The 26,149-nt window shown below is 42.8% G+C and overlaps 1 protein-coding gene across 1 annotated transcript; it reads left to right on the forward strand.

Moving 5' to 3' along the window:
- The first annotated feature begins 1,439 nt into the window (after positions 1–1,439).
- On the forward strand, positions 1,440–25,866 carry SRD5A2 (steroid 5 alpha-reductase 2). The gene is made up of 5 exons (XM_056488580.1): positions 1,440–1,806; positions 20,884–21,047; positions 22,820–22,921; positions 23,856–24,006; positions 24,551–25,866. Exons 1-5 carry the CDS (start codon positions 1,523–1,525, stop codon positions 24,615–24,617), a joined length of 768 nt encoding a protein of 255 aa, XP_056344555.1. The 5' UTR covers positions 1,440–1,522; the 3' UTR covers positions 24,618–25,866.
- The last annotated feature ends 283 nt before the right edge of the window (positions 25,867–26,149 follow it).

Here is a 26,149-nt window from a genome sequence, read left to right on the forward strand (position 1 = left end):
CCTTAGCATCTACAGCACTCTACAAGAGAGAGTGAGGGAGAAATTGTCTATGGCTGAAAGAGTTCTGCTCCCCTAAGTAGCTGCCCCAAAGAATTGGTAGTGTAAGAGAACAAGTGCCTCCCCTGGACTACAGAACAGACTACAGCCCAGACTACAGCCGGTGGTTTGGTCTCCCTCTGCAAAAGGGAATCCCCTTAAGCAGAACATGCAACTGAACCCAAGTCTCCCACATCCTAAATCAGTGCACTTGCCACTCAGACCTTGAATAAAAATCAATTACCACCTCTGCTCCAGAAGATCAGTTTTGTGTGGCATCCAATTCTTTGCAGAGCTGCATCCAACTGCTTTCTCAGTGAAGCTGTAAAATGACACAGATGACACTGTAATTTATGGCCTTGAGTTGATATGCTGTAATGGCCAGAAAAAAAAAAAATAAAAAAATACAGAGTTTAATATTCTGCTAGCCCTCCTGCTGTAATTCAGCATCCTGTTAATTCTTACCAAATTAAGATCCCTGAGGAAACAGACAAAGAAAAGGGCTGTAGTTCTAGGCAAACTTCTAAAAACTACTTCATGTTGTTCAGACTGAAGGGTTCCTGAGCACACCCCAAACCTAGCACGTACATTAGGATCACCTTCACTAAAACCTGGGGCACTTAAAAAGTTTCGGCATGCTCGGGTTATGTCAAACACGACCCGGACTCGTCAGACTCGGACTCGGACCGTGTTTTCCTGATCCTACCGCGAGCATCTCCATTCGCTCGTTCCCGTCCGACCTTTGGCACGTCTCTGCCGTGCTCTCCGCCTGCCCGCGGTGAGCGGCGCTGCCTGGCACGGCTCAGCCCTGCCAGCACAGATGGCCGGGCCAGCCCGGGGCACAGTGACACCCGGGGCAGCGGAAGGGAAAAGGGAACTTCGCCGCGATCGCACCGCGCCCGCAGCGATTTCCTCCTGCCGAAGTCACCCCGCTCACCTCGGGGCCGCCTCCGCATCGACCCCGGCTCTTCCTCCCTCCCTTCCTCCTCCTCTCCCTTCTCCCGCCGCCGCCCCGGGACGGACCGGAGCGGACCCCGACAGCGCGGAGGACGGGAGGGAGGGAGGGAGCGAGAGAGAAGGAGAAGGAGGGACGGGGGACTGCTCTCCTCCGGGCGGAACAGATGGCGGGGATGGAGGGGGACAGCTCCGCTTGGATGCGACGGGATGGAGGGACGGACGGATGGAGTGGTACAGCCCCTATCCGGGCGGGTCGGAATGGAGGGATGGATGGATGGAGGGGTACAGCTCGCCTTTGGAAGGGTCGGGATGGATGGATGGATGGATGGATGGATGGATGGATGGATGGAGGGGTGCAGCTCCCCTCCGGGCGGGTCGGGGCGCCTCGCCCGCTCCGGCACGAGGGGCTGCACCCTGTGACGAGCCCGGGCGCTGGGAGGCAGCGCGGCGGGGCGGGGTGATGCCGCGGCTCTAATAAGGCCGGGGCTGGCGCTGGCCGAGGGCTGTTTGCCCCCGCCCGCCCCCGAGCATGCAGTGCCTCCCCGGGCTGGTGCTGGCGCTGAGCTCGCTGCTGGGCGCGCTGGCGCTGCTGCAGCTCTCGCTGCACCTGCGGGTGCCGTCCCGCTACGGGAAGCACGAGGAGCGGCTGGCGCGGCCGCGGGGCCGGCTGCCGGCGCGCTGCGCCTGGTTCCTGCAGGAGCTGCCCTCCTTCCTGGTGCCCGCGCTGCTGCTGGCGCTGCGCAGCCCGCCCCGCCTCGAGCCGCTCGGCTGCCGCCTCCTCTGCTGCCTCTTCTGCTGGCACTACTTCTACAGGTACCGGGAGCCCGGACCGAGGGGAGCTGCGGGAGCGGGGCCGGGGCAGGTCCCGGCTGCGGCATCGCTCCCTCCCGATCCCGCTGGCCAGCCCCGGCTCCGCCCGCAGCGTGCGGACCGGCCGGTGGGCATCTCTGGGACGAGCAGGTGGTGCTCGGGTGCTTGGAGCGGGGAAGAGGAAGGATGCTTTGAATTGGCGGGAGGGGAAAAGAAAAGAAAAAGAAAAAGGAAAAAAGAAAGGTTTCTCTAAGCTGAAGCAAAGGTTTGGATGAAACTCGTCCAGATATTCTGTAAAGTTCCATAGGGAGCGCTTGTTGCGGGCAGGAGAAGCAGCGGCAGCCGCGGGAATAGGCGCCAGGATGGCCGGGACTAAGCCGCGGAGCGCCGGGAGCGGCAGCGCTCGGCTCCGGCCAGCGCGGGCACCAGCTGGGCTCCGCTCCTCATCCTCGCTCCACTGCCCAAGCACCGCTTCATGTCGCCTTTTTTCTTTCCTTTTTTTTTTTTTTTTCTTTCTATATCTTTTCTTTTTAGATACCTGGTCTTGTCAAGTTATAACGAATGCTGTAACTTTAATTGATTCTGTATTTACTAACCAGGAGCTGAAACAAATACTAGAGTTTTCATCCAGTGTTGGTGATAACTTTGAAGAGACATAGCTCTACAATTGTTACTCAGTTCTGCAGTCAGTGAGACTTGGTTCTGGAGAATATCACCAGAATCCATCTTCTGCTCCACTTCCATTTTCAGTGGAGTTCTTTACGAGAAAGTTGAATTTTAGTTATCTGTTTATGGGGAAAAAAAGGCTTTTGTTCATTAATGGCAAGTGCAGGTGAAAATGTTATGCCATTATGTAGTAAAGAGCAATATAACTTCTGAGGCAAAACCTTGACTTGATTTGCCGTTTTTCACCACCATTCATCTGTTTTTTATTTGCTTCATATTTGATTGCAATTTTGCTTGTAATATTTGATCAGAAATTATTATTTGCTACTCAACCAAAACCAGTATAATGAAAATCCAGTTGCAGTATCTCTACAGATAGTTTAGAGATAGAAACTCAAGGCTGTTGCGGAGAAATTTAAAACAGAGAATGGTTTACGGTGCTAAAACACTATTTTTGACGTGTATTTGTTATCACTCCCATTGTCTTTGCTGCAGGAGTCAGCTGGAGGACACACCCATAACATATTTGGCTTCCAGAAAGCTGGATGTATTGATTATATGTAGTCATACAGAATTCAGTTTAATGCGCTCTGTTATTGTCCAAGAATTTCTGATTGTTTGAGAAACACAACTATCAATGAACACCTCCAGACAACTGAAAGAAATGTTACCCTACCAGCATGCATACATTTATTGACTCTGTGGCTTCTTTTCCAAATTTACTGCTGGATTTAGGCAAAACTTTTCACACGTTTTCTTTCCCAGACAGCTCGGGGATCTTCTCATCTGTCGCTGGAGTTTTCTTCTTCTCGTGTGAAAGTAAAAGCCTCACCTCAACCAAGCCTGTATAAAACTTTTTTTTCTAATACAGCGTGTTACTCCAATATTATTCTCACAGGCTGCAGCCCCTTCTCACACAAGCCATTCTGACATTCTGCTGAATCAATTAATATTTGAAATGTTGTATCAAATACTAATACTCTGCTGTTATGAAAAAGATCGGCAAAATCACAAAATATAAGTTTTTCTGGGTTTTGCCTGAAAATACTGTAGGTCATGAAGGTTCTTTGAGGGATCCTTGGCAGAATGACCTATTTGTGTTTATAATTAGAGCCTTATTGATAACATTAAAGTTTTAAGAATCAAAATTAGCACAACTAATTGTTATCTACAGTTTCTAGCAGGTAGGATAATTTATTGTTACTGAGAATTTTTTAGCCATTAGCATATGTTATAGTAAAACAGTTTCTGCACCTTTCTTCTTTTCTAGACTTTTTAGCTACCTAGACTTCTTGGTTACTTGGACACTCTGAAGGTTGGGTCAAATTCTTAGCAATCAATAAGTGACCCAATAACTGTAATTTGGATTAAGCCTTTAACTAAAAGAATGGGACTCAGTCCTTGGAGGAAGATGACAACAATGGAGGAGACATCCCTGACCACTGGGAATTTACAGGTTTTGCCATCTAGAATCAGCTCCATTCTAAGCCCATCTCCAGCTCCCGGATTTTCTAGGCAGTATCTCATGGGATATTAGGCTTCCCTGTTCCATGCTGAGTGCCACCACATCCTGGTGGCAATGTTGGTGGGCAAGATGTCTTATTGCAGAACTGAAAAAGGGGTAGAAAGAAGTGCACTTACGTATTTTGTGCACATGCATATTATGGCTGTTTGCCTATAAAATGATGTTGAATAAATCCTATTACCAAGGGGTTCTGGTGACACAGGATTAGAACATTCCATTGCCATACAGCATTTGAAAAGAGGTTCAGTAGTTTCACTGTTGAAAAGAGGTTCAGTAGTTGGACATAACAGTCAGGATCTAGTTTGACTTTTGGGGTTTTCTTTTGCTTTGTTTTGATTTTCTTTTTTTTTTTTTTTTTTTTTTTTCATTTTATTATCTCGGAATAATCTAACAACAATATGAAATACTTTTGTGATTAAACTTGACTGCAAGGATAATGAGTAAAGTGTTAAATCAATCAATCAATCAATAATAAAATTGCATTTACCTAACGGGTGTAGCCTACTGCATTTTCTGACTAAAATTTTGAAATGAATAAAGGTGTTCCACTCTTAATTATAAATGTATTTTGTTAATCCACTCCTCCTTTTACTACTCATCATCCGGTATCTGTACTTAAGCATTCCTATATGTTTGTATGAAGTAGTTTCTTAGTATATTATTGCATAATTTAGTGACTTCTTTCTCTCCACAGGGAAGCTTTTATAATTCCTAATTTTGTCTCATCTGCTATAGCAAACATACATGAGGAAGGGAAGTTTTCATTTGAGGTATGCTCAGAAGGACATTATAGCCCATAATGGAGAAACACAGACTTTCAAAAGACTGCTGTGCTTAGCTATTCTACCTTCTTTTATGTTCCAGCCAGCTGTGTTGCCCCAGTATCTTCTTTTAGACCAAAGCATGTATTTCAGAGTAACTTCGAGTCTTGATCTGAAGATGCCAGAAAATGAAAAATCCATCATTTTTAATGGAGAAATCCAGTGTTTTCTTTGGTAGCGCTAACTTCTGAATAGTTTTACTCTTACTTAAACATGTTTAAAATGTCTTGCTTAAATTTGACTGGTCTTGATTTTCTCCCAGTGGGCCTTCCTCCTTCTATCCACCCTGTGCTAATTTGAAGCACTCCATAGTGTCCTTCAGTATTTTCTTACCGTGGTATCACTTACATGGTACTGGATCATGTTTTAACTTGCTTGTTGTAGAGCTGTCAAGCCCTCTGTCAGCATCAGTTTGATCCAGATAATATAGGAGCACATGATTGTATTTCTGGTGCATTAATTTCTGCACATGATGTGGTATTTATGCTGAATTTATGGGCTTGTGGTGGACTTATGCCAGATACAGGGGAACAGACATTACCTGATCTGACACAGAGTTAGAGTAGTGCAGACACATGATACTTCATCCAACATGAAGTTGGTCAGGATAAAGTTACCTTTTCTTAAATTTAGGAACAGGTTTAAGCCAGCGTAATTAACTTGTCCTGCACTTGGACATGGTGTCAAATAGCTACAATATTTTTTTTTAATTTGAACTGAGTTATCCTAAACTAGATTTATAATATCACTGAACCACAGCAGACAATCCTCAATGCAAGAATTTTTTTCCCCTCTCAGTCCTCAGATAATTTCTGTGGCTTTTTCCCCGCCTCTCCTTTTTTTTCTGTCTCAATTTTAAAATGAAGACATCAGTGTGTGGTGTGTAACACAGCACCAGAGTTGCAGTAGCATGTCTAACATTACTTTCCTGTTCCCCCATCCTACTCTGATGTTTACAGACTGGGAGAGCGCTTTTCTGTCTGGAGTCACAGAGGGACATCCTGTGTTTCCAGGCTACTTAGAGCACTCTGGAACTGGTGTAACCCGGATTGTAACCAAGGTTACAATCTATTGCTCCTTAGGAGTGGTTTTCGTTTGTGTCACTGTATTTCTTTCATTTTAAAATAACTTTTTTATAAGGGCATGCTGTCTAGAATTTGTGCCATCAGAGGCACAAATAAATCCGTGGCAATTTTGTATTTATTGTCAGGTTCTTAAGGAATATGCTGGAGTGTTGAAAGGACCACCCAAGTCCTGTTCTGGAAACGGGGTTGAGGCTGATGGTGACTCATTGACAAGGACTTTAGAGGACCTCTCTGCTGGCCTGCAGGATCCTGTGAGCAGCTCTGGCAGGTGCTGAGCCCCATCCAGCCCAGTGCTGACACAGAAAGGAGAGCTCACCTGGGCACTGACCCTGCCCACAGGGCCAGCCTTCCCCAGGGCTGCCCAGAACTGAGACTTTCTGTCTGAGAGGATTCAGGGGGAGGGGGATGGAGCCAGGAGACCTCCCCTTCATCCTGCCTTGTCCAGCGGTGAGCAGTGACAGCAGCAGGCTCTCTGCCTTCCTCTGCCACCGCTAGGCAGCAGCCTCTCTCTGCGGCTTCCAGGGAGGGACAAGGCAGGATCTGCTGCTGCTGCTGCTGCTGCTGCTGAGGGGAGGAGAAGGAAGGGAGGAATCCCACCCCCAGCCTCTTTGGCTGCTCTCCTTAGTTAGCCAGCTCTTTGTGTCTCTGTGCACTTTATTAGCACAGCATGGCGTGAATGTCATCCAATTCAAATCCTCTCTGCTGCTAAAGATAACATTCTTAAAATCTGTCTGAAAAGAACCGACATCTGAGTTTTCACGTCTGTTTTCAGCAGTGTCTTCACTTTCCCAGGGTAGGTTCTGTGATGGTAGGGGACTTCAAAAGTGATGGGGTGGGATGGCAGAGAAAAGGAAGGAGAAAGTGAGAAAAGAAATGACTGCCAAGTCTGCCATCTGTGTATGCAATCCCTGTGGAAAGCTGGTCATGAGCTGGAAATGATGAGCAGTGTAAAATGTATGTACATTTCTTGTGCTAAATGACTTACAAAGCATTTTACTTTGAAATGTAGTTTGTAATACAGCCTTTCCTGCTGGAGGGGCCGTGCTGGGAATGCCAGTGGAAGCCCTTGGGTGGCAGGGAGAAACCTGTTTGCTGCCTTTCCATTTTGCAGTCCAGCTTCAAAAACCAGAGGTGAGAAACAACATGAGGCAATGAGAGGAAGCCTTTGCAATCCAATTCCATATAAACCTGGAACCTGCAGTTCTCTTGCCAGTGAGGAAAACAGAGTGGTGAGGGAGCAGAGGAGATGTCACCCTGTGCAGTGGCACCAGGGAAGGCCTCACTGACTTACGAAGGGAATCCCCAAGGCAGAGGTGTAAAAGACAAGGTGCTGCACTTACTCCTTCTGTTCTGCCCTTAATAGCTGGGGCACAAGCAATTTAAAGAGGCACTTCAGTTCCAAAGGCCACCTAGAATTACATTTACTTATTTATTTTTTTTTCTCTTGCAACTTTGTTTTAGTCAAGTCAAACCTTTGTTTTCTATTTTACTTTGTTAATATATTAACAAACCAAACTGTTGTTTTCATTTCTGAAGTGCACTGGTGTGAATCTGAAAGACAGGAAGGCTGCTCCTTGAGATGCAGCTGGATCCCCAGACTCCTCTGGTTGCAGGTGACCCCTTTGGTGTGCCTGTAGCTGGCTTTCTACAAATTGACATATTTCTAAAAAGGGAACACAGAATTTTGTGGCAAGAGAATGAGAAATGAGGAGCATTTGAAAACTGCATCCTCACAGAAGATTTTAACACTTCTTTTGGCCAGTTCCCCTCTCTCTGGAACTAAGCTGAGGGGGGGAAAGAAAAAGGTTGCTGCTCTCCCCTGGCTCTGCAGAATGCAGATCCTGCCTGTACTGCCTGGTTGTTCAGGCAGGTGCTATGTTTACCTGGACACATCTGGACTTTTTTCAAGTAGGAATAGCTACTTGTGATCAGCAAGAAAAGCAGCTCAAGCCTCCAGAGAAATGCAGGTGGATGGAGGCTCCAAATGACTAAGTCATTTATAAATTAATTTGCTCATAATTTTTAGAGGTATTCTGTATCTGTTCATTCAGGGTTTTAATTTTGATTTTTGAAACATGAAGTGGATAAACAGAAATTAGGTTAAGTTTGATGGATATTTATATATTTAAGTGGTACTCTCCTTGCTAGTAGTGCATATAACCAGACAGATAATAACCTCTAGGTCTAATAGATCCAATTCAGAGATTATTTTTTTTCCCCCACAGAAATAGTTATTTTATCATTTGGTCTTAGAAAGTTACCATTACTAAGTGTCAATAACTAAAGGCATTTTAATTGTTGGCCTCTTGAAACCTCTACAATTAACCTCCCAACACAAAATCTGCAGGTATTTTGACAAGTAAAAAATCCTGTTCTCTTTTCCTTCACCTTGATACTTTGGAATAGACCCTGACCAGATTCCTTTTGGCACTCACCAGCTACACAGTAGCACATTTGCATCCTCTCTCCTGCTGTTTGGCCTTGGCAGTAATTCTAGATCTGTCAGCAATATCCCTAACAGAGGCTGGCCATTTGCTCTGCCTCTTCTATGTATTCCTAGCTCCCCAGCCACCCCAGTGCATTACAGTAATGCTAACATACCATTTCTTCTCTGCTGTGAAAATACTAGATTCATTTCTGCTATTTTTGTCCAGATTCCTCATATTAATGTATTAATAGCTAACAAAAGCATCTCTTCACATGCTTTGCCTCAGAATTGTGAAATGCTCATGTAGCCAGTGCTGGTGTGGAGTTTGCTTCCTTGCAGTCTTGTCTAGCATTATGAATCACCCTCCTAATTCTGCTCTCAAAATAGAATGCTCTCTGATTGCCTTCCTAACAATTAGCACAAATAATCCTACCTATACATTCCTTTCCCAATGGAAAGTGGGCTAACATTACAGAAATGTAACATTTTTGCCCAGTCCAAATTGTGCCTGTGTGATTCTTTCTTTTTCTCTTGGTCTGGAAGATTTTCTGCAGAGATAACCTGAGGCTTTTCTCTTTCTTCCCTTCTTTTCAAGACAGCATGCCTCTTAGGAGTATCTTTAGATGCTAATTCACTCGGGCTGTTTTGTTATTACCAGGCAGCTTTACATGCACTAAAGAAGGATTCATGCCTCTCTCAGACCTCACTATTACTGTTAATTACAAAATGAATGCCCAAACTGCAGTACCAGGGCAGACACCTGAGCCACCAGGACATCACCAAGGCACAAGAAGCTCCTCTGATCCCACTGATCCCAAACCTGGATCAGTGTGAGGTTTGAGCCCACTGAGGAAGTTAAAGCACTTGCTATCCTTATATCCTTAAATCCTTATAGGATGAGCTTAAATCCTTATAGGATGATAACATTCTGAGCTCCAAACTCCACTGGGCTTTGGTAAGGCTGGCAGGGATGTAAAGGTCTGGACTTGCATTGCAACATTCCCAGTGTTGATATAGAAAAGCAGAGTTAGAAAGGGTTTAACTAAGACTGAGACAGGAAAAAAATTTAAATTATATACATGAGTTTCTGTAATGTTTTTACCAAAGAAGGAAGTTATTTGTTTTAATCAGGAGATGTATTCCCTTATTGGGAAATTTATTTGTCTATTCTTTTAAGTAGGAAACAAAAACCAGGAGAAAAGTATTAAGGTCTGTTCCATATGCCCAGTGGGAAATTTGTGATGGATCTTGCTCCTTCGAGATCCACAAATCTGATTTTTTTGATTTCTTATCATAGTAGATGCAGCCATTATGGAGGAGGTAGGACTTTTATACTAAGCCAATAAACATTGTTTGACAAAAGGACACACTTTAATAGCCCCTTTGTGCACTCAAAAACTGGTATAATTAGGTAATTTGCCAGTTTTATTGAGCTCTGTTAAGAAAAATAAAATTGTGAAATAAACTCCTAGTAGTATGATTATAAATCAGTGTCCATTCCAATATTTCCCTTGGTGTAAGTTATATTCTTGGTATCTCCTTCAAAATTAATTATGGTCAAGAAAGGTTATGATAAAGAAACACCTTCAAACTTAAATTAAGAGAAAATTCTTAAATTATACACCTCCAAGTGTCCTTCTTTGTTCAGAATTTGATTGAAATGTGGCAGCTAAATTGATCAGTAGGGTGATCCTTATTGAATTTGGTCAAATAATTAAATTCATATACATCTACACTCATTTAAATATAAGAGTTGCATTACTCTTTGCTGGCCACTCAGCTGGCAATCTAATAATTTTTGCAACATCTCATTGTTACAACAATAGCAATGGGATTACTTTGTTATAAAACCCAACAAAACAAAACTAATTCAAACTGAGTTAAAATATTCCATGTAGGGAAATGTGAAAAGGCAACTCATAAGGAGAAAAAACAGTATATTTTTCTACAGGTCCAAATTTATTTTAAGAACCAGCTAAATTCTGCCTAGATGTGAACTTCTGAAGCACCAGTTGCTACTGTAATAATGCCTAAGGATGGGCAGAAAGCTTCACCACTCCTAGGAAGGTGTATCCAAATAAGACCTTCAACAAAGATGAAAAAAGGTCCTGTTTGAAGGAATCTGGGTTTGACCTCCTCCTTCCTAGCTACCCTTTATAAACATAGAATAGAGTAGCAACACCCACAGTCAGCTTTAGCCAGGTATAAGATACCATTTTCTAGAGTTCACCAAATTAATCCAACACCTGCCATGCTGGGAGAGTGTCTCCCAGAAATGGCTCTGGAAAATGTCACCTTATCAAGGCTGCCTTCAAAGAGATGTGTTGTCTGCTAGAGAAAGAGGGTTTGCCTAGGGGGGATGCTGAGGAACAGATCAGTTCCCAGGCAAGACCTTGCTGAAGCAGATCCTGAGGCAGGGTGATGACCTGCAGCTCTTTGACGTGCTGGTAAAGATGGGCTGGGTGACTTTAATACAAAGCCAAGTCTCCTTGATCTAGGTAGTCATGCCATCATTCAGGGTGGCCTGGAAAAGCTACAGAGAGCTCTGAGTAAGTTAGCTGGGCTACCCAAAAATGTACAGCCATGCTAGCATGGTCTCCTGCTAGAGATGCACATGCAAATACCTCCAGACAGCATGGTCCTAAGCAAACCTTCCAGTGACTCCTGTCACACATCTGGGGTAGGACAATACATGGACCTCTACTAAACTTCTGCTGCTCCTGAGAACAGGAGAGAAAGAAATGCTGAGAGATGACAGAGAGAAGGAAAAGTACTTACCATAAGCTGCTGAGGAGTTTTTGCCTGTTTGCTTCTCTTTAGAACCCTTTTTGTTTTTTTGGTTTTTTTTTTTTTTTAAAAAAAAGAACTATTAAAGCATTTACATTTTCAAACTTGGCCCAGACTGAGGTTGCTAAAGTGAGACACGTCTCTGGCTCTTCCTAGGGAAAGCAATTTAAACTTGGCGGAGCGGTGCGAGAAGCGCGTTTGTATCTGTGCAAACAGAAAGGTCGTCAGCTAACATTTTTACAGTCTGTTCCCCTGGTTCATCTGAGGCTATGAGCAGGACCACAGCACTCAAGCCTGCAATCCAGCCAAGTATGCTCTAGGCTGGCACTGGAGGGGCAGAGCAAGGATTTCTGGCTGCTAGGATAATCAACAGGGAAGAAGTGGTCTCCTAGCTGGAGTTCTGGCAACATGGATAAGGAAAAATACAACCTGCCTTGAATGCAGAGAAATAAAAACCACTGTGAATTTTACAGTCAGGGCTATGAGGTGGGAAGAGATAGAAAGGTCAGAGCACAGGGAGGGACAAGCAGGAGAGTTAAAAACAGCTGGGGCAGTAGTGGGGCAGGAGTGAGAAGAAATGGGAAGGAAAAGGTCATCATATGAAAGGGCAATATCCAGGTATCAAGAGATGACACTGACACTGTGCTGAGTGATTCACTCAGCAGCTTTCAGTGGTAGGAAATCTTTGGACATATTTTGTGAGGAAACAGAGACAATTGTTGCTCAGAATCAGCTCATTGTAATTTTTCCTTAAGAAAAAAACATGGCTTGTAAGTCCTCTAGTTATTTTAATGCAAGCACAAACTCAGGATCTGACCTGGTCGCTTCAAATTTTGTTCCTGTCTATGTGTATGTACTGCCATGAGTGCCATGAGATCATGCTGGCTGGGTATAATCTGACCAAGATTTAATGACAAATAAGGATAGATTACCAATTGTCTTCTTTTGGTCATTTCTCAGGCCCACATGGGCAATTTATGGGAAATAATGACACTTTATCTGCCAGCTCAGTTGTAAGAGCACAGATCTGTGCATCATTGGATTTTGTGCCAATTTTCATGTAGATGCATCCTTCTGTTTTGGTCACGATCTCGGCCTCTGTGAACTCTTAGAACTCTCTGCCCCAGTGGAGCAGGGAACTTTTTGAAGTGCACAGCATAGTGTCTTATTAAGTTACTCTGGCATGTATTTCACACTTTTGGCAGACTCCCACAGTTTAGCCACAGGAACAAAGTGATCTGTTTTCATAAATATCAAGTGATTATTTCTGAAGAAGAAAGGAGGGAGATACCTTTGGCTGGCTAAGGCTTTGACACACTATTGCTTAGATAAAACAACAAATATTCTCATAACCTCCAAGTACTGCTGCCCTTTAGATGCTATTAAGCAGTCGAGGTAATCATTGGAGATCACTGTGAGATCTGCACATTTGTCATCACCACAATCCATCTAGTCAAGTTGAACTTTAATCCCCATGCAAGTAGTCCTGTCCTCTAATCCCCATGAAAGTACAAATTTGGACCAAGTTTAATCATGGTATCAATTGTGATAGCTGGCCTGGTGCTGAGTCCATCAGAGCCTCTCTCTGACCAAAATAGCACTATGTTCCCATGCCCAGGCAGTTCCTGGCCACATACAGCCCTCAAATTTTCTTCTCATTCCTGATGGACATTTGTCTGGTCTGTCTTCAACAATTGCTGCTTGTTGAGATTCCTACTTATGTTCCAATGCTTCACTGTCTTTCCCTAATATCTTAGCTTGCATTTTCTATACACCTATTCAGGCTTGTTGCTTATTGCTCTATTCTCAGCAGACAAGGAGGATGCTTGACTCCTTTCTTCTTAGCAGGAGCTTTTTATACAGTTGCAGATGGTTGTGATGTCTTCCACTGGTTTTCTCTTAGTTAATTCAAAGAGTCCTGAGTCCTTCAGTCTTTCTTCATCTCACACTTCCTAGACCACAGTTGTTTTTCTTTGGGCTGCTTCCACTTTGTCTCTTACAGAGAGCTGGGCAGAGCATCATTTAAGTTCCTACTAGCACCCTGCAAAGGGGAAAGATGACCTCAGGTGTCTCCAACAACATGCCCATTCCCACAACACATTTTTAACATTTGCCTTTTTCACAATAGCCTGGCATCATTGGCTCATGCTCAGTTTGCCACCTACCAGCATGCCCTCTCCTATCCAGCCCATTTTTCAGCTTGTCTTTTACATTTGGTCCTAGTTAAATGTAGTATTTGCCATTGTCTTTATTGAATTAAATCGACAGTTTTAAAACTATCAAACACGTATTTCAAGACTATTCTAAATTCTGGCCTTCATTGGTATGCTCAGCATCTCTCAGAGCTGTTCCAGCCACAAACATTAGTAATGTTTTTTCCCCCAGAGGCATAATATTAATGAAAAAACTCCTGAGTAGTACCAGAAAAGTCTTTACAGAACCTCCCTCAAAAGATCTTTCTAGTTTGATGGTAAACAATTGTTAACTTTCTTGATATAATTTTCCAATCAGTTTTGAAGCTGCTTAATATCCTCTAAACAAGGAAACTCCAAGTTACTTATAAGGTTGACAGGTGAGACAGTGTTAAAAATTGAAGGTTAAGACACAGGACATCATCTGCTCCTATAATATATCCAGTTTATGTCAATTCCTTCACTCAACAAACCTATTTCATGAAAATAGATACCTGAAAGTCCCATGTTGAAATGAGTTCCTGTCTCCTCACACATATTCAGGACTGTGAGTCAAAGGTGCTGGTCCATGTATTACTGCTTAGACAAGAAGTCCATCAGGCTGCACATTCTGCACTCCAATAACTTGGCTCTCCAGTGTCTGAAGAAAACTGTGAGTTTGTGATCTCAGCAGGGATCTGTACAGGGCACACATTCCCTTGGCTCTATTAGCTCCACTTTACCTACTTTGGCTATGAAAGAAAAAAGAACCTTAAAAAAAATCCTCATCTTTCTGATGAATTTGCCCAATTTGACACAGGATGGTGAGAAAGGTGTTAATATTTGGTTCATCTGGCTCTTGTTAATTTTTGGTTCATCTGGCTCTTGTTTCAGTTGCCTTTGGTTAAGGGCAGTCAATCAATTCTTCCCTTGCTGGGTGATAGCAAAAGAAAATAAAAGAATATTTCAAACTGTTTTGGTGTTATACCAAAATAGAAACATTTAAGAGACAAATATGCTGGTTTAAAATGTATACTGAGTGTAATTTGCTGATGGATTGTGACTTGCTGAAGTTCTTGGTGTCTCTTTAGAAAATGCATAATAATTGAAATGCAGTGCTTTGATCCTATATTTGCAAAACCAGTACAATATTTTTCATGATTCAATGCCTTTTTACCAGAAGAATTCTCCTTTGTTGGTTCTGTCTGGATGCTGGTAGTCACTGGGAGATACCAGATTTTGTAGTGACATTTTCAGAAATAATGGAAGAAACCCAAGAGGAGTAATGAAGTAATTTATAAACAAAATTGCAAAACACTTTTGAAACCTGGCCCCGTTGCAGTGAATTTAGAAGAGCAAAACTTTTTGCCTTGGAGTCAAGCCTACACAATTCTTCTCTACTAATTAAAACCAAATACCCTTTTTAAGGTCTTATTCCTTTCCTTTTTCCTAATTTGTTTTCCAACCTCTTGAATTTTATTAAATATAGCACATCCAATAATATCTCTATTCCATGTAAAGAGGACTAAGCTTTATACATAAACTGTATTTATTCTTCTTTGCTAAATGCACAGCATGCCTACAATTTATATCAATCAATGAGGCATTACTAACTAGTTCTAGATGGTCACAATGACTAATCCAGGTGTTTATAATGTTCAAACTGAGTGTTACATAGCTCAGATGCCTTAAATTTATCCAAGGTTAAATGCACCATGGTCTTTTTTACTTCAGTGATTGACAATGATGCAGAAGCACCATTTTTAGCCTTTCCTATCAGATACACATGCTTTTGAAAATATTTTTCCCTATAACTCCCCTTTATTCAAAGGCAGTTGTAAGAAACTAAGCTTGTCTGACCTGTCACTAAGGTTTCAACCTGAAGTCTGTTTTTAGCTCTGTGGCCACAAGTCAAGGGCAGCTGCTGATTCCTTTGACTGTTCTGCAAGTGCTGTCAGCCTTCCTGGCACAGCAAGTACCACTCTGGAGCTTTACTCATAAATGCTGGTGTTAAGCAACTGCTAATCTATTCTAGGGAGTTTATCATCTTTGCGATGTGCAGTTTGTATAAAATGTTAGATGAGTCATGAGACATTATGAAAGCCTGAAGGTGTCATGCTGGATTTGAGCAGAGGTCCTTCACAGTCAGCACTCTGCCTTGGCAGAAGCCAGTGTCAGATCATTCAGAATAAACTGCAGTAAATGGTGGTCAATTGTCCTCAGCAGCTGCTATCTTCTGCCTCTCTTCAATGGAAAATAATTTATCCCCTGAAATGTAAAAATTAATTCCCAATCTTTGTTTTCTCCTTATTAAAGAACATGCCTTTGTCTGTAATTTCTGATAATTCCCCTTCTCCCAGTCCTCCCTAGATTTTTACTTCAGTGCTTTTTCTATATTACATTTAATAGAATTGTCATTGTATTCAAACTAACTTCCTTTCAGTATCATGACAGCTGTTGGTCACAGCTATTCAGCTCTCCAAATAAATTATTTTCTAGTATGTGTTTCATTTTTTATTTCAACTAAGTTTATTCTTATTAATATTCAGTACAAGTTCAGCAGCCCCCATGGTTCAGTATGGCAGTCTCTTACAAGTCTCGTCTCATTTTGCCTCTGAATCCTACTGCATTTCTGATGTCCTTGCATCAAATCAGAGCTGCCCAGACCTTCTCTTTTCCATTGCCTTTCTTCTCAAGAGCTCCTTGAAGCCAAATTATGGTGCCATGTGTCTCAGGGCTTCCTCAGTCCTTCTCCCATCCCTTGATCAGACGTGTGCCTCTATCTCTTGCCCAAGAAAGATTAGTCTGCTCCTGCCAGAACTCTTCCTCCAGCCCTGGACCTGATACTGAGAGACCACAAAGACAGACAGTCCCTACAAACAGGCTTCAGGTTGGATGAATCTTGGAAATGAACCACAAACATCCTAAGGACAGTAGATTGAGCCAATTATTTTAGATATAATCCTCAGAAATGAGCCTGATATGGCAGGTTTAGTATTGTTTTATACAGCTGAATCATAAGATTTCCTATCATATATCATATCTTTCTTATTCCTTAAACTATAGCCATTGAAATTTGTCCAAAGATCTTTGGAGGAACATAGAAGTAGAGTATTTTGCATGTGGAAAAATATTGCTGCCTTGGGAAGGGGAGCTCATTCCAGTTTTGTTTTTTCCACCTCTAGATAAATAAATCTGCATTATTAAAAGAAAAAGGTAGTTCTCTCCCTCCCCTCACTGACTCTGTTCAATGATTTAAGATGAGCTTACAAACTGGGCCAGAGTCCAGCAAGTGATTACAGTTATCTGATGGTTTCACATTGTCCCAGAGATGCAGGAATGAGGAACATTCCTGCCCCAGTCAGGAAATGTGCCCTGCAGCTGGGATCACCCAGTGGCACTCACAGCACTGTGGGAGCTCTGGCTGGACACCAGCTCCAGAGAAAGAGCTCAGCTCCTGAATTTGCAGCTTCCTTCCATCAGGAGGAGAGAGACAGCTGCAATACAGGAGATGAGGTCTGCTGTCTGTCCTGCACCTGCAGTGGGTGTTGGCAGAGGCTCAGTGGCCAGTCCATGATTCCTGCCTGCTGGAATTGCTGCTGTGTCACCTGGGTGTAGCCCAGGTTTTGTTCCTGAGTCTGTGACAGAGCATGTCTCACTGTGCAGACCCTAACCAAAGGGACAAGGTCCACCCTGCACACTACAAATACCTGATAATAATCTGCTTTTTGTCTGAATATTCCTGGCTGATGATGTTCTCAGCCTGTTGCAGAGTAAATGGGGAAGGGCAAAGCATCTCAGGGTAGGATGTTTGAGGAGAGGAGTATGACAGGTGAGGAGTTTCTACTTGCATTGTGATGCTGGAGCATCTGTAGCTATCATGATGAAGGAGGGTTAAAATGCTTAATTTCACTTTTGAAACTATTTTGGAGTATTTTGTTTTACTTTGCCTTTAAACTGATAACAAATTAGCCTGCTGTTCAGAACTGAGGGCTTACCCATTACATCTGTTTAAACCCAGTCTGGGATAACTGAAAACTTTTAATATGCCACAGGAAAATTAGGTGCCAGGTTATGTCCTGATGTGGACTTCACAGTTTTCTCCTGTAAATATTCCATGAGAATTGGTGTAACACAACTCGAAACCAGTAAAAGTTTAAAATTACCTCAGAGTGCATTTAACCTACAAATAATGGGGCTCAGGAGGTATGTGCAGACTAAGCAGCAGCAGCAGATGTCTTTGGGACATCTCCTTTGACATCCACAACCTTTTGCACCTCATCCTCACCAAGGATTCAGGGCAGGCACCACTCCCCACCATCCAGGGAGAACCCAAAATTCCCTGCAAGGACTCAGAGCATTCCTGGTCAGGAGAAGTCCACAAGTCTCTTCTGGAAGCTGGCCAGGGTCACAGGGGATGGGGCCAGGGCATTCAGACCATGCACAGCATGAGTAGGACAGAGCTGGGTTATGGCCAGCACCTGCTGTCAAGGAGAAAGGCTCCACATCAGCCCTGCCCACCTTGCAATCCTTCAGCTTCCTAGTCCTTTGCTCATCCTGGGGAGACCCAGGAGAAGGCCTGGTGGCAGATGGGCAGACACAGCAGCAGGCTGGTGGCCCACAGGCCTGGAGGAGCCAGGGGTGCCATTCTTGGCACCCTTGACCCAGTTGCCCCAGGTGTAAAACACCTTGAGTCTCCAGAGTGACAAATGGGCTGTTACTGCCTGAAATACTGCATCTGGTGTCTGGAGAGGAGACAGCAGGAGCATAAACATCTGATTACAATCTCTGATTGTCATCTCTGACAATCTACTCTTAGTGGATTATGATAATATTTGTAGAAAGATTTCTGCCTTCCATGGAAAGGAGATCAAACCTATACTTTCCCTTGGTTTATGTGAGAGTCTCCAGAGTTTTCAAGAAGCTGGACTAATACCTTTAAGATGAAATTTGATGTAATGTCAAATGATTTTCTCTTCAAAACCTGTTCTTTTGGAAAATAAATGATGGGGAAGAAAATGAATAATTCATTATTCATTCATTTAAAAAGAAGCTGTTGGCAATGGTTTAGTCAGATGCAGTGCCTTTGGCTGGTAAAGATAATAAAGGAGTAATGAATTAGTCATCAATACTGCACAGAAAGTAAAAGGTCAAATTTGTCATTGGACTAAAACCAAAAGGCCAGATTTGTTCTGTTATTCTAAAATGGTGGTCTTCAGGCCCCCTTTGATTTTCACTCTGCAAAATAGCTCAAGCAGAGCTGCAGACTCCTCCATGGAATAGTTAATCCTATTAAATGCCCCAGCTTTATCTCTGCTGCTTTTTCAAATCTCATCAGGAATAGTTTGTGCACCCTCAACTAGCCATGTAGTACAATCTGATACAGAGAATTGAATCTGGCCTCTGGATTTATAGACCCATGAAGATTTCCTTGGGGAATTTGTTCCACAGCAAAGATTCTTGGATGAAATCCTGACTGGGCTTGTCCAAACTGCTATGAGGCAGGATTACAGTGATGCCATGATTTTACTACCTCAACAACTAAACAAAGCTGGTGCCTCCTAGCTCCCCTGCCATTGTACTTTTACTTTGCATGCAGATTTCTTCTGTCCTGTGTATACTCAGTGGCAGAGAGGTCTGTGGCCTCCTGTTACTGCAGAAAAAGTCATCTTTCAAGGGCCTATAACCTCTACCCTGCAACAGCATCAGTAAGCAGCACAGAAACAATAGGGGACCTGAGCAACAGCAACAGCAATCAGCTGTAAAAAACTCAGAGACTCTTAAACCTGACTGGTTTTGGCAAAGGATAAAGCAGTGCCAGTTCTACTTGAATCTGCTGTATAAATTCACCTCCTGAACTCATTTTGTGTGGTTTGCATCATTCCCTTTTCCATACAATTTGCTGTCTTCAAGCCTGCACTTGCAAGTTTCACATTTTTGTCATAATTGTTCAGGTCAAATTTGTCAATATGACTTCAACAGCAGATCAGAATGCTAAAGCTGGCCTCTCCTGCTCATAACTCCAGCACCACATTCCCAAAGGGCAAACCCAGTGATTATTGGTGACATTAATCCAAAGAGCATTCCTTTCCATTCTGTCATAAATATGACAAATGTAATACTACCATCTGAAGAATATTTTCCATACCTCTTACGTTTCTCTTTCTTTTAAAATATTTAGCACTCCTGCATCACAGCTGCCTTAATTGCTGGAAATCTGTCTTACCTTGCTTTGGAAAGCAGTGAATACGTTAACATGTTGCTGCTTGTGCTCTGCTTACTCACTTCCAGACATAGTATGACTTAGTCTAGATTTATAATATTATGACATTTTATGCCTCATCTTGCTTAAGTTGACACTGGCAACATGGGATGTGAATTACTTATCAGCAATGCTCACATACTGGTATGATGAGCACCATCCAAAGCCCAGGAGGGCAAAAGAAAGAAATTAAGAGTGTAGATTTTACCATTTACAGAACTTAATTGGCCAGGTAAGAAAATACTTACTAAAAAATGGATTTGACTTCTTTGTTTCACTCTCCCATGGATGATATGGTTTGTCAAAAGTGTGAACGGGGATACTCCCACCTGAAGCAAACATATATATAAATTAAAACTATACAAGCACTGATTATTTGCTCACACAGATGCTAATGCTACTGTTAGCACAGCTGTCATCTAAGAAACCCTAGGTGCTGTAGCTGCATGGAAATCTTGGTGTTCAGCATATTAAACTTAGGGCTGTAGCTCTTCTTATTTTAAACAAAAGCTTGAAAGCCTGTAGGGGAGGCAGGGACTGGAGGCAAAGCAGCTCCCCAGGCAAGCAAAAACAGTGTTCTGCCTCTGGGTTAGAATGTTCAAGCAGAGCAGGACAGAGCTGCTGTGTGTTAGAGATGCTTGGGGGTCTCTTTCTGAGTGAAGTGAGGAGGTTTGGAAAGGAGATTTCTTCTTAGGCTGTAAGGGGGTGAGAGAGCCAGAGGGGTCTCAACACTGCCTTCAACTCCATCTGCCACCACAGGTTAAAGCCCTCAGGGATCAGTCTTGTAGTGGGATCAGGAATGGCTTCTCCATAACAAAGCTCCTCCAGGATGCTGATGCTCCCTGGCATAGGAATCCTCATCTGGAGAATCAGTATTGCAATGGGTACTGCCCTTCACATGCATCAGTGATGTCTGAACATCACTGTCCCCAAGTCCCTCCACAGCAACCCATCTTCCCTTGGCCCACTGGAGCATTAAATCAAGTCTTAAAATGGAAATGCTGATTGTGGGCACGAATTCCTCATTTTCACCAACAAGAGCAGAGAAAGGCACAGAGGCATTCTCAAAGCATCAGTGAATCTGGATGAGCTTTCTAACTTCTCACCTTGTGTGCAGTCCTGAAGGACCAGGAAAAGATGTGTATCTGTAGGATTTCATGTTCCCATTAATTGCTGATCTTATATTGTTGCAGTTCTTTTCAATTTTTTTTTGTCTTTGTTAACCTATTTTCTACTTTGTGCTTTGTTCAGATTTTTTTTTCCTCACAGCAGAGAAATTGCAAATACAATGTTATCATGAGCAATGTGCTGACTTTTTTTTCTTATCTACCTTAGGACATTTATTTACCCTTTCTTCACTAGAGGCAGACCTTTCCCACTGCAATTGCTTTTCTTTGGCATGTTATTCTGTATCTATAATGGCTTCCTCCAGGGGTACTACCTGATTTACTGCGCTGAATATCCAAACGATTGGTGCACCGACATCAGATTTACATCAGGTAATTACAGCTGCAGGATTCCCAAGATTTAATCTCCTAGCAATTTGTAAGCATTTTGAATTATGTCCTAATCTTCAGTGAACATGTGAGTCAAACCTGTTGTGATGGAAATCAGCATAAGGCTTGCCTGCTGGCCCAGATAAAACAAGTAAACATGCAGTAACTTTTTTTTTTTTTTTTTTTTTTTTTTTCTGCTAGGCAGCCACCTTTGAAGGTATATGATGTTATGTGTTAGTCTCAAATCTTGAGCCTTTTTTCTTGACACCACTGCAGAGCCTCCTGCTGCTGTGGGCCATGGAGAGGCAATCTCAGGCCCCAGGTGCACGGGGGTGTGCCCTTGCTCAGCCAGAAGCGTGCACCCAGCAGTGGCTGTGTGCAAGAGCAAGCTGTGGCTTTCCCTTCCCTGCCAGGGAGCTTTGCCCTTGATACAGCTATTCTGAATAAGAGAGAAAAGGAGGGCAAAACCCCAGCATGAACGAGGCTTTAGGGACAAAGAGCTCTTTTTTCTCGTGTAAGGCACAGGGGAAGATTAGAGAGCACGCACAGTCTGGTTGTATGTTAATACAATTCCTTTATATTCTGTAACTTAATAGCCTAGCTGGATTTCACCCTGTAAAATCCCTCAGAGAATAACTGAACAAGAGCAGTTAGATGGCATTACAGATTTGGTACTGTGCTAAGAATGGTTTTTAAATGTAAATGTAGAAATGAGAATTTTGAGAAACATGGAGGTCTGAGGAAACGTTTTGGATATGACGAGCACAAACTAACCAAGGTACTCCGTGTACCCTGTTTCAGACCGTGGATGCAAGCTCAGTCTTTTCAGACAGAATCACATATTAAAAATTATGGACGTTGTTTAGTAAGGCCCAACATACCTAACATAGAAAACACCAAATCACCTAATTTGAATGGTAGATAAAACACATATTTATTATGAAAAAAAAAAAAAATAAAATCAGCATCAGCGGTACTTGAAATATTAAAGAAAAAGCAAACAGTATATATTTTTCCTCTACAGACCCTTACCAACTTTCTGTTTCTACTGGAAGATTTGATGTTTTATCAGAATTTAATCTTTTTTTTATACATTGTAGTGCACACACTATTTCTTTTCTTGCTTTCCAGTCATTGTCAGAGGTGGTTTTCTCAGTGTCTAACGTGGCATGAAATGCAGGGCATGTCACCTGCAGACTTTCTCAATCAAATGCCTCTGTTTTTTCAGTTAAAAGGAATCTGGTCAATGGATCACTCTGGCCAGATCATGCCAGCATCCTTCAGCAAGAATCTGCTTCCATCCACAGCCATGCTCTGTCCAGGCAGCCTCACTGGCAGTGGACTGAGAGGTGCTGAGATGCAGGTTCCTTCCCCAGCTCCAGTGATGTGCTGGATATGTTTGTGTCTCTGTGCTGCTCTTTCCTCAGCAGCAAAAGGAGGGTATTGGTACTTCCACAGCTCAGAGCTTACTCTGCAGTCATGTCCATGGCTGTAGGGTCCATGGGGTGCTTTGTGTCCCCCCTTGAGTGTTCAATAAATGGTGACTGTGGTTACCTGAAGTTCACCTGAAGGTGCTCTGATGTCACCAGTGACCTGTGCTTCTCCTGCTCAGTAGCCTTCCTGGCAGCAATGCATCTTTTGACTTGAAAAAGAATCCACCCACCCGATATTAGGACCCCTATCTGTCTTCTGCAAAGACAAACCTCATGTATGAGCTTCAGTAGGGATATTTAGACAGAGCTCTCCCTCTAATCCGTTTCTTGTTGGTTTCTTAGGCCTCCTCTTATTTCTGCTGGGAATGGGAATCAACATCCACAGTGATCTCCTGCTGCGCCAGCTGAGGAAACCCGGGGAAGTCACTTACAAGATTCCTCAAGGTATATTCTTATCCCCTTCTTATTCCCTGAAGGAAGAAGAGGAGCAGAATAAAGAATGTTTTCTGACTGAATCCACAGGAGAGTGACAATAATGGCAGAGAAGCTGGTCCTGCATAGGTACTTGGTTCAGGTGCCCCCCTGAGCTGCAGGGGCAGGAGTCTCTGGAAAACATCAACTGTGAGGAGAGATTTTAATAAATTGGCTGGTAATTCTGAGAATATTGAAGTGGGACACAGGAAGAGGATTTTAACTTTGAAAAGGCAGCTGCAAAGAAGGAAATAGTCTTCTCCATGCCCAGTTAGGAGTAGTAGTGGGCTTCCTACTGTGCAAAAGGTGGATTCAATGTGTAAACCTTAGGGGAAAATAGTAACAACAAGGATGCAAGGTGCTGAATTGCCTTTCCAGGAAATGTCTAGCTCTGTACAGCAATATGGATGGGGATCCAAGAATTTCTCTGGCTTGGTATTGACTCCTTCTGCTGGCTCATTATGGATGGTGATGTGTCTCTCCCAGTTTCTCCAATATTTACCTGCCTCTTGCAAATGCTGTGAAAAACTGAGATCTAGATTTTGCATTCCCCAAAGGTAGTGAAGTTGCAAAATATTTTTAGGGCATAAAAAGAATTGACTAATGCTAATTATTATAATTTATATCTAATAGTGGTTTTTCTTAAATTATTTTCCATATGAAAATGAATAATTGTGAAGGTGCTGAAAACATCTGAGTCAGAGTCCCCCTTGGCTCCTGTATTTATACAAGAATTTCAAGCAAGATCCCCCTTTGGCATGGCTCCACTGGCTTCAGGGAAGTGTGTTCAGGTTGCTGCTATGGGCTGAATAAGAAAGGGTACATATTCTGCTGCTAACTATGTGAAAGAACCTTTCATGTGCAGGTGATGACTTTAAAAAATGAAATATTTTGTCTGTTGCTGCAGGAGGACTGTTCACCTACGTTTCTGGAGCCAACTACTTTGGAGAAATTGTGGAATGGTTTGGTTTTGCCATTGCAACCTGGTCCCTGCCAGCCTTCGCCTTTGCCTTTTTCACTCTTTGCTGCATTGGCCCACGTGCTTATCACCATCACAGGTATCAAACTGTTCCTTGCCATATGCTGCTACTTCCCCTTGGAATGCAGGGTGCAAAATGCCAGGGAGGACCAGAGCCAGGCTTGGGGATAAAACTGAAATGTAATGCCATGTACAGGAGCTGTATTGGCTGATTTGTGTAAGGCAGGCAGGCAGCTGGAGTGCCTGTCAAGTGGGCCTGGCCTGACTCATTTAATCCATGAGCTGCATCACTGCTTCCACCCTGCTACAGCCTCTTTTTACTGAGCCTCACAAGTGTGAGCCTTTCCTAAGCTTTCCCTTGCAACCTCTGCAGCCCTTTGGAGTAGATATGCTCTAAATTCCTAACATTTCTACTTAGACCTGTTAGAACCTTAGCAGTATTATCAGTTAATTAAATAACCAGGTGTAAATAGTTTCTGAACTGCTCTTTTGCTGAGCAACACACAGAGATAACAAAGAAAGGCAGCTTGGAGCAGTTTTAAGGCTCCTCAGCTGATCTGTATTGAAACTGTGCAGTTTCCCTCTATGTATGCAGGTTCACTCTCTTGCTTATTTTCTTTCAGGTACTATCTCAAGACATTTACGGACTATCCAAAATCAAGGAAAGCCTTGATTCCTTTTGTTTTTTAATGATTGAAATATGGACTCTTTGTTTTGTTTTTATAGGATTTTTTTTTCAAGTCCTAGTTTTAATGTTAGGTCTGACTATAATTAATTGTTTAGATGATAACCCAGGATTGTAACAGAAAAGAAGGTCATTTGGAATGGAAGTTCTTGTTTTAATTAGAGGGGAAATTGCAGATAGTTGTGGGCAAAAGGACTCCCAAAAAGCCACATTTGTTTCTCAGTCCAGTTTTATCTATGGGAAAATAAATATGTAACTGCATTGACATCAGAGAAATAAAAACATTGGTTAAATATTGTTGCAGAAAAGTAGAAAGTAAGCCCATCACTTTGGAGAAAGTCTTCAGCAGCCACTCCCATTTACAGCACTTCTGCAACTGCTTCTTCCTGGCTCCACGCTGTAGCACGCGTGCCCTCGCTCTGCTGGCAGTGCCCTGTGCGTTCCCACTCTTTTAACCAGAGAGGGGGCTCAAAAAATTACTGTTCAAGTAAATAAAACGAATTATTTTTCATCTGAAAGCCATCTTAACTCCCAGAAACACGATGTAACAAGAGGGAACTCGTGCTGGCACACGGCTGGAGCAGCGTGCCACGGCACAGAGGTGAGGCGAGGTACACGGAGATGAAAGCTGGCACTCACAATGCCTGTGTTCCTTCCTTAAGCATTACTTTCCTCACTGTCAGATGATTAATCTTCAGCCATCAGGGTTTGTTTTTTAAATGTACTTTGTTATAGCAATTGCAGCCCCATTAGCATTTCTTTTCTCTTGCAAATCCAGATCTTTTTTTCCGAATAAAAATTTTTCCACTCAAAACCGCTCAGTTGTTGTTCATAAAAAGATTTGAAACGGTGGTGTATGACAAAAATTACAACAAATAAAAAGCTCTGTGTTGAAGAAAATGTTCTCTGACACTGGCAGTACATTTTGTCTACGGAGAATATTTTCAGATACTCTTATTAGGAAATGATGCAGAGGTATTATTGAATTTTTACAGAAAGACAGAATGCCTCTTCCTAATTTCAGGGTAGTTAGGAATTTTCAAAAAAATGTCATTAACCCCAATAGAAAGAGATGTCCTCTTGGATGCTGATAGTTTTAGTTTCCCTTTAGAGCATAAAATCCTGCTAAGAATTATGCTGAGTGGCTGAAAAGAAAAAGACCAGACTGTACACATGAAACATACTACCTGCTGTTGGAGTAACCTGATTGTATGCAATTTCCTCCAAAACACAATAAAATTTACATGAAACACAGAGCTGTGTTGGCCTATAATTTACTGTTTGCAGAAACAAGTCTCTGTGATGTCACTTACCAAGTTCTGCTCACACCAGCTTCCTCCTTCTGGACAAACCCTCCCTTCTTTGCTCATATTAGAAGTCATCTTCACTACCACAGAGCAGAGCAGCCAGCTGAGGCTGGGTCCTGCTGTACAGTCCCTCTACAGCCCTCAGGACAGCCATGTGGAGGCAAAGGTGAGGAAGGAAGAAAATAAGATGCAAGCAAAATTATTGTTGCATGGGACGAGACTTTCTACAT

Source organism: Oenanthe melanoleuca, chromosome 3 (genome assembly GCF_029582105.1).
Source record: "Oenanthe melanoleuca isolate GR-GAL-2019-014 chromosome 3, OMel1.0, whole genome shotgun sequence".
NCBI lineage: Eukaryota > Metazoa > Chordata > Aves > Passeriformes > Muscicapidae > Oenanthe > Oenanthe melanoleuca.

Excerpts from the sequence above, each read along its gene's own strand:
- SRD5A2 (XM_056488580.1), top strand. The coding sequence starts at position 1,523 with ATGCAGTGCCTCCCCGGGCTGGTGCTGGCGCTGAGCTCGCTGCTGGGC. Across the intron at positions 1,807-20,883 it reads TGCTGGCACTACTTCTACAG|GACATTTATTTACCCTTTCT; the intron begins GTACCGGGAGCC and ends TATCTACCTTAG. Across the intron at positions 21,048-22,819 it reads CGACATCAGATTTACATCAG|GCCTCCTCTTATTTCTGCTG; the intron begins GTAATTACAGCT and ends TTGGTTTCTTAG.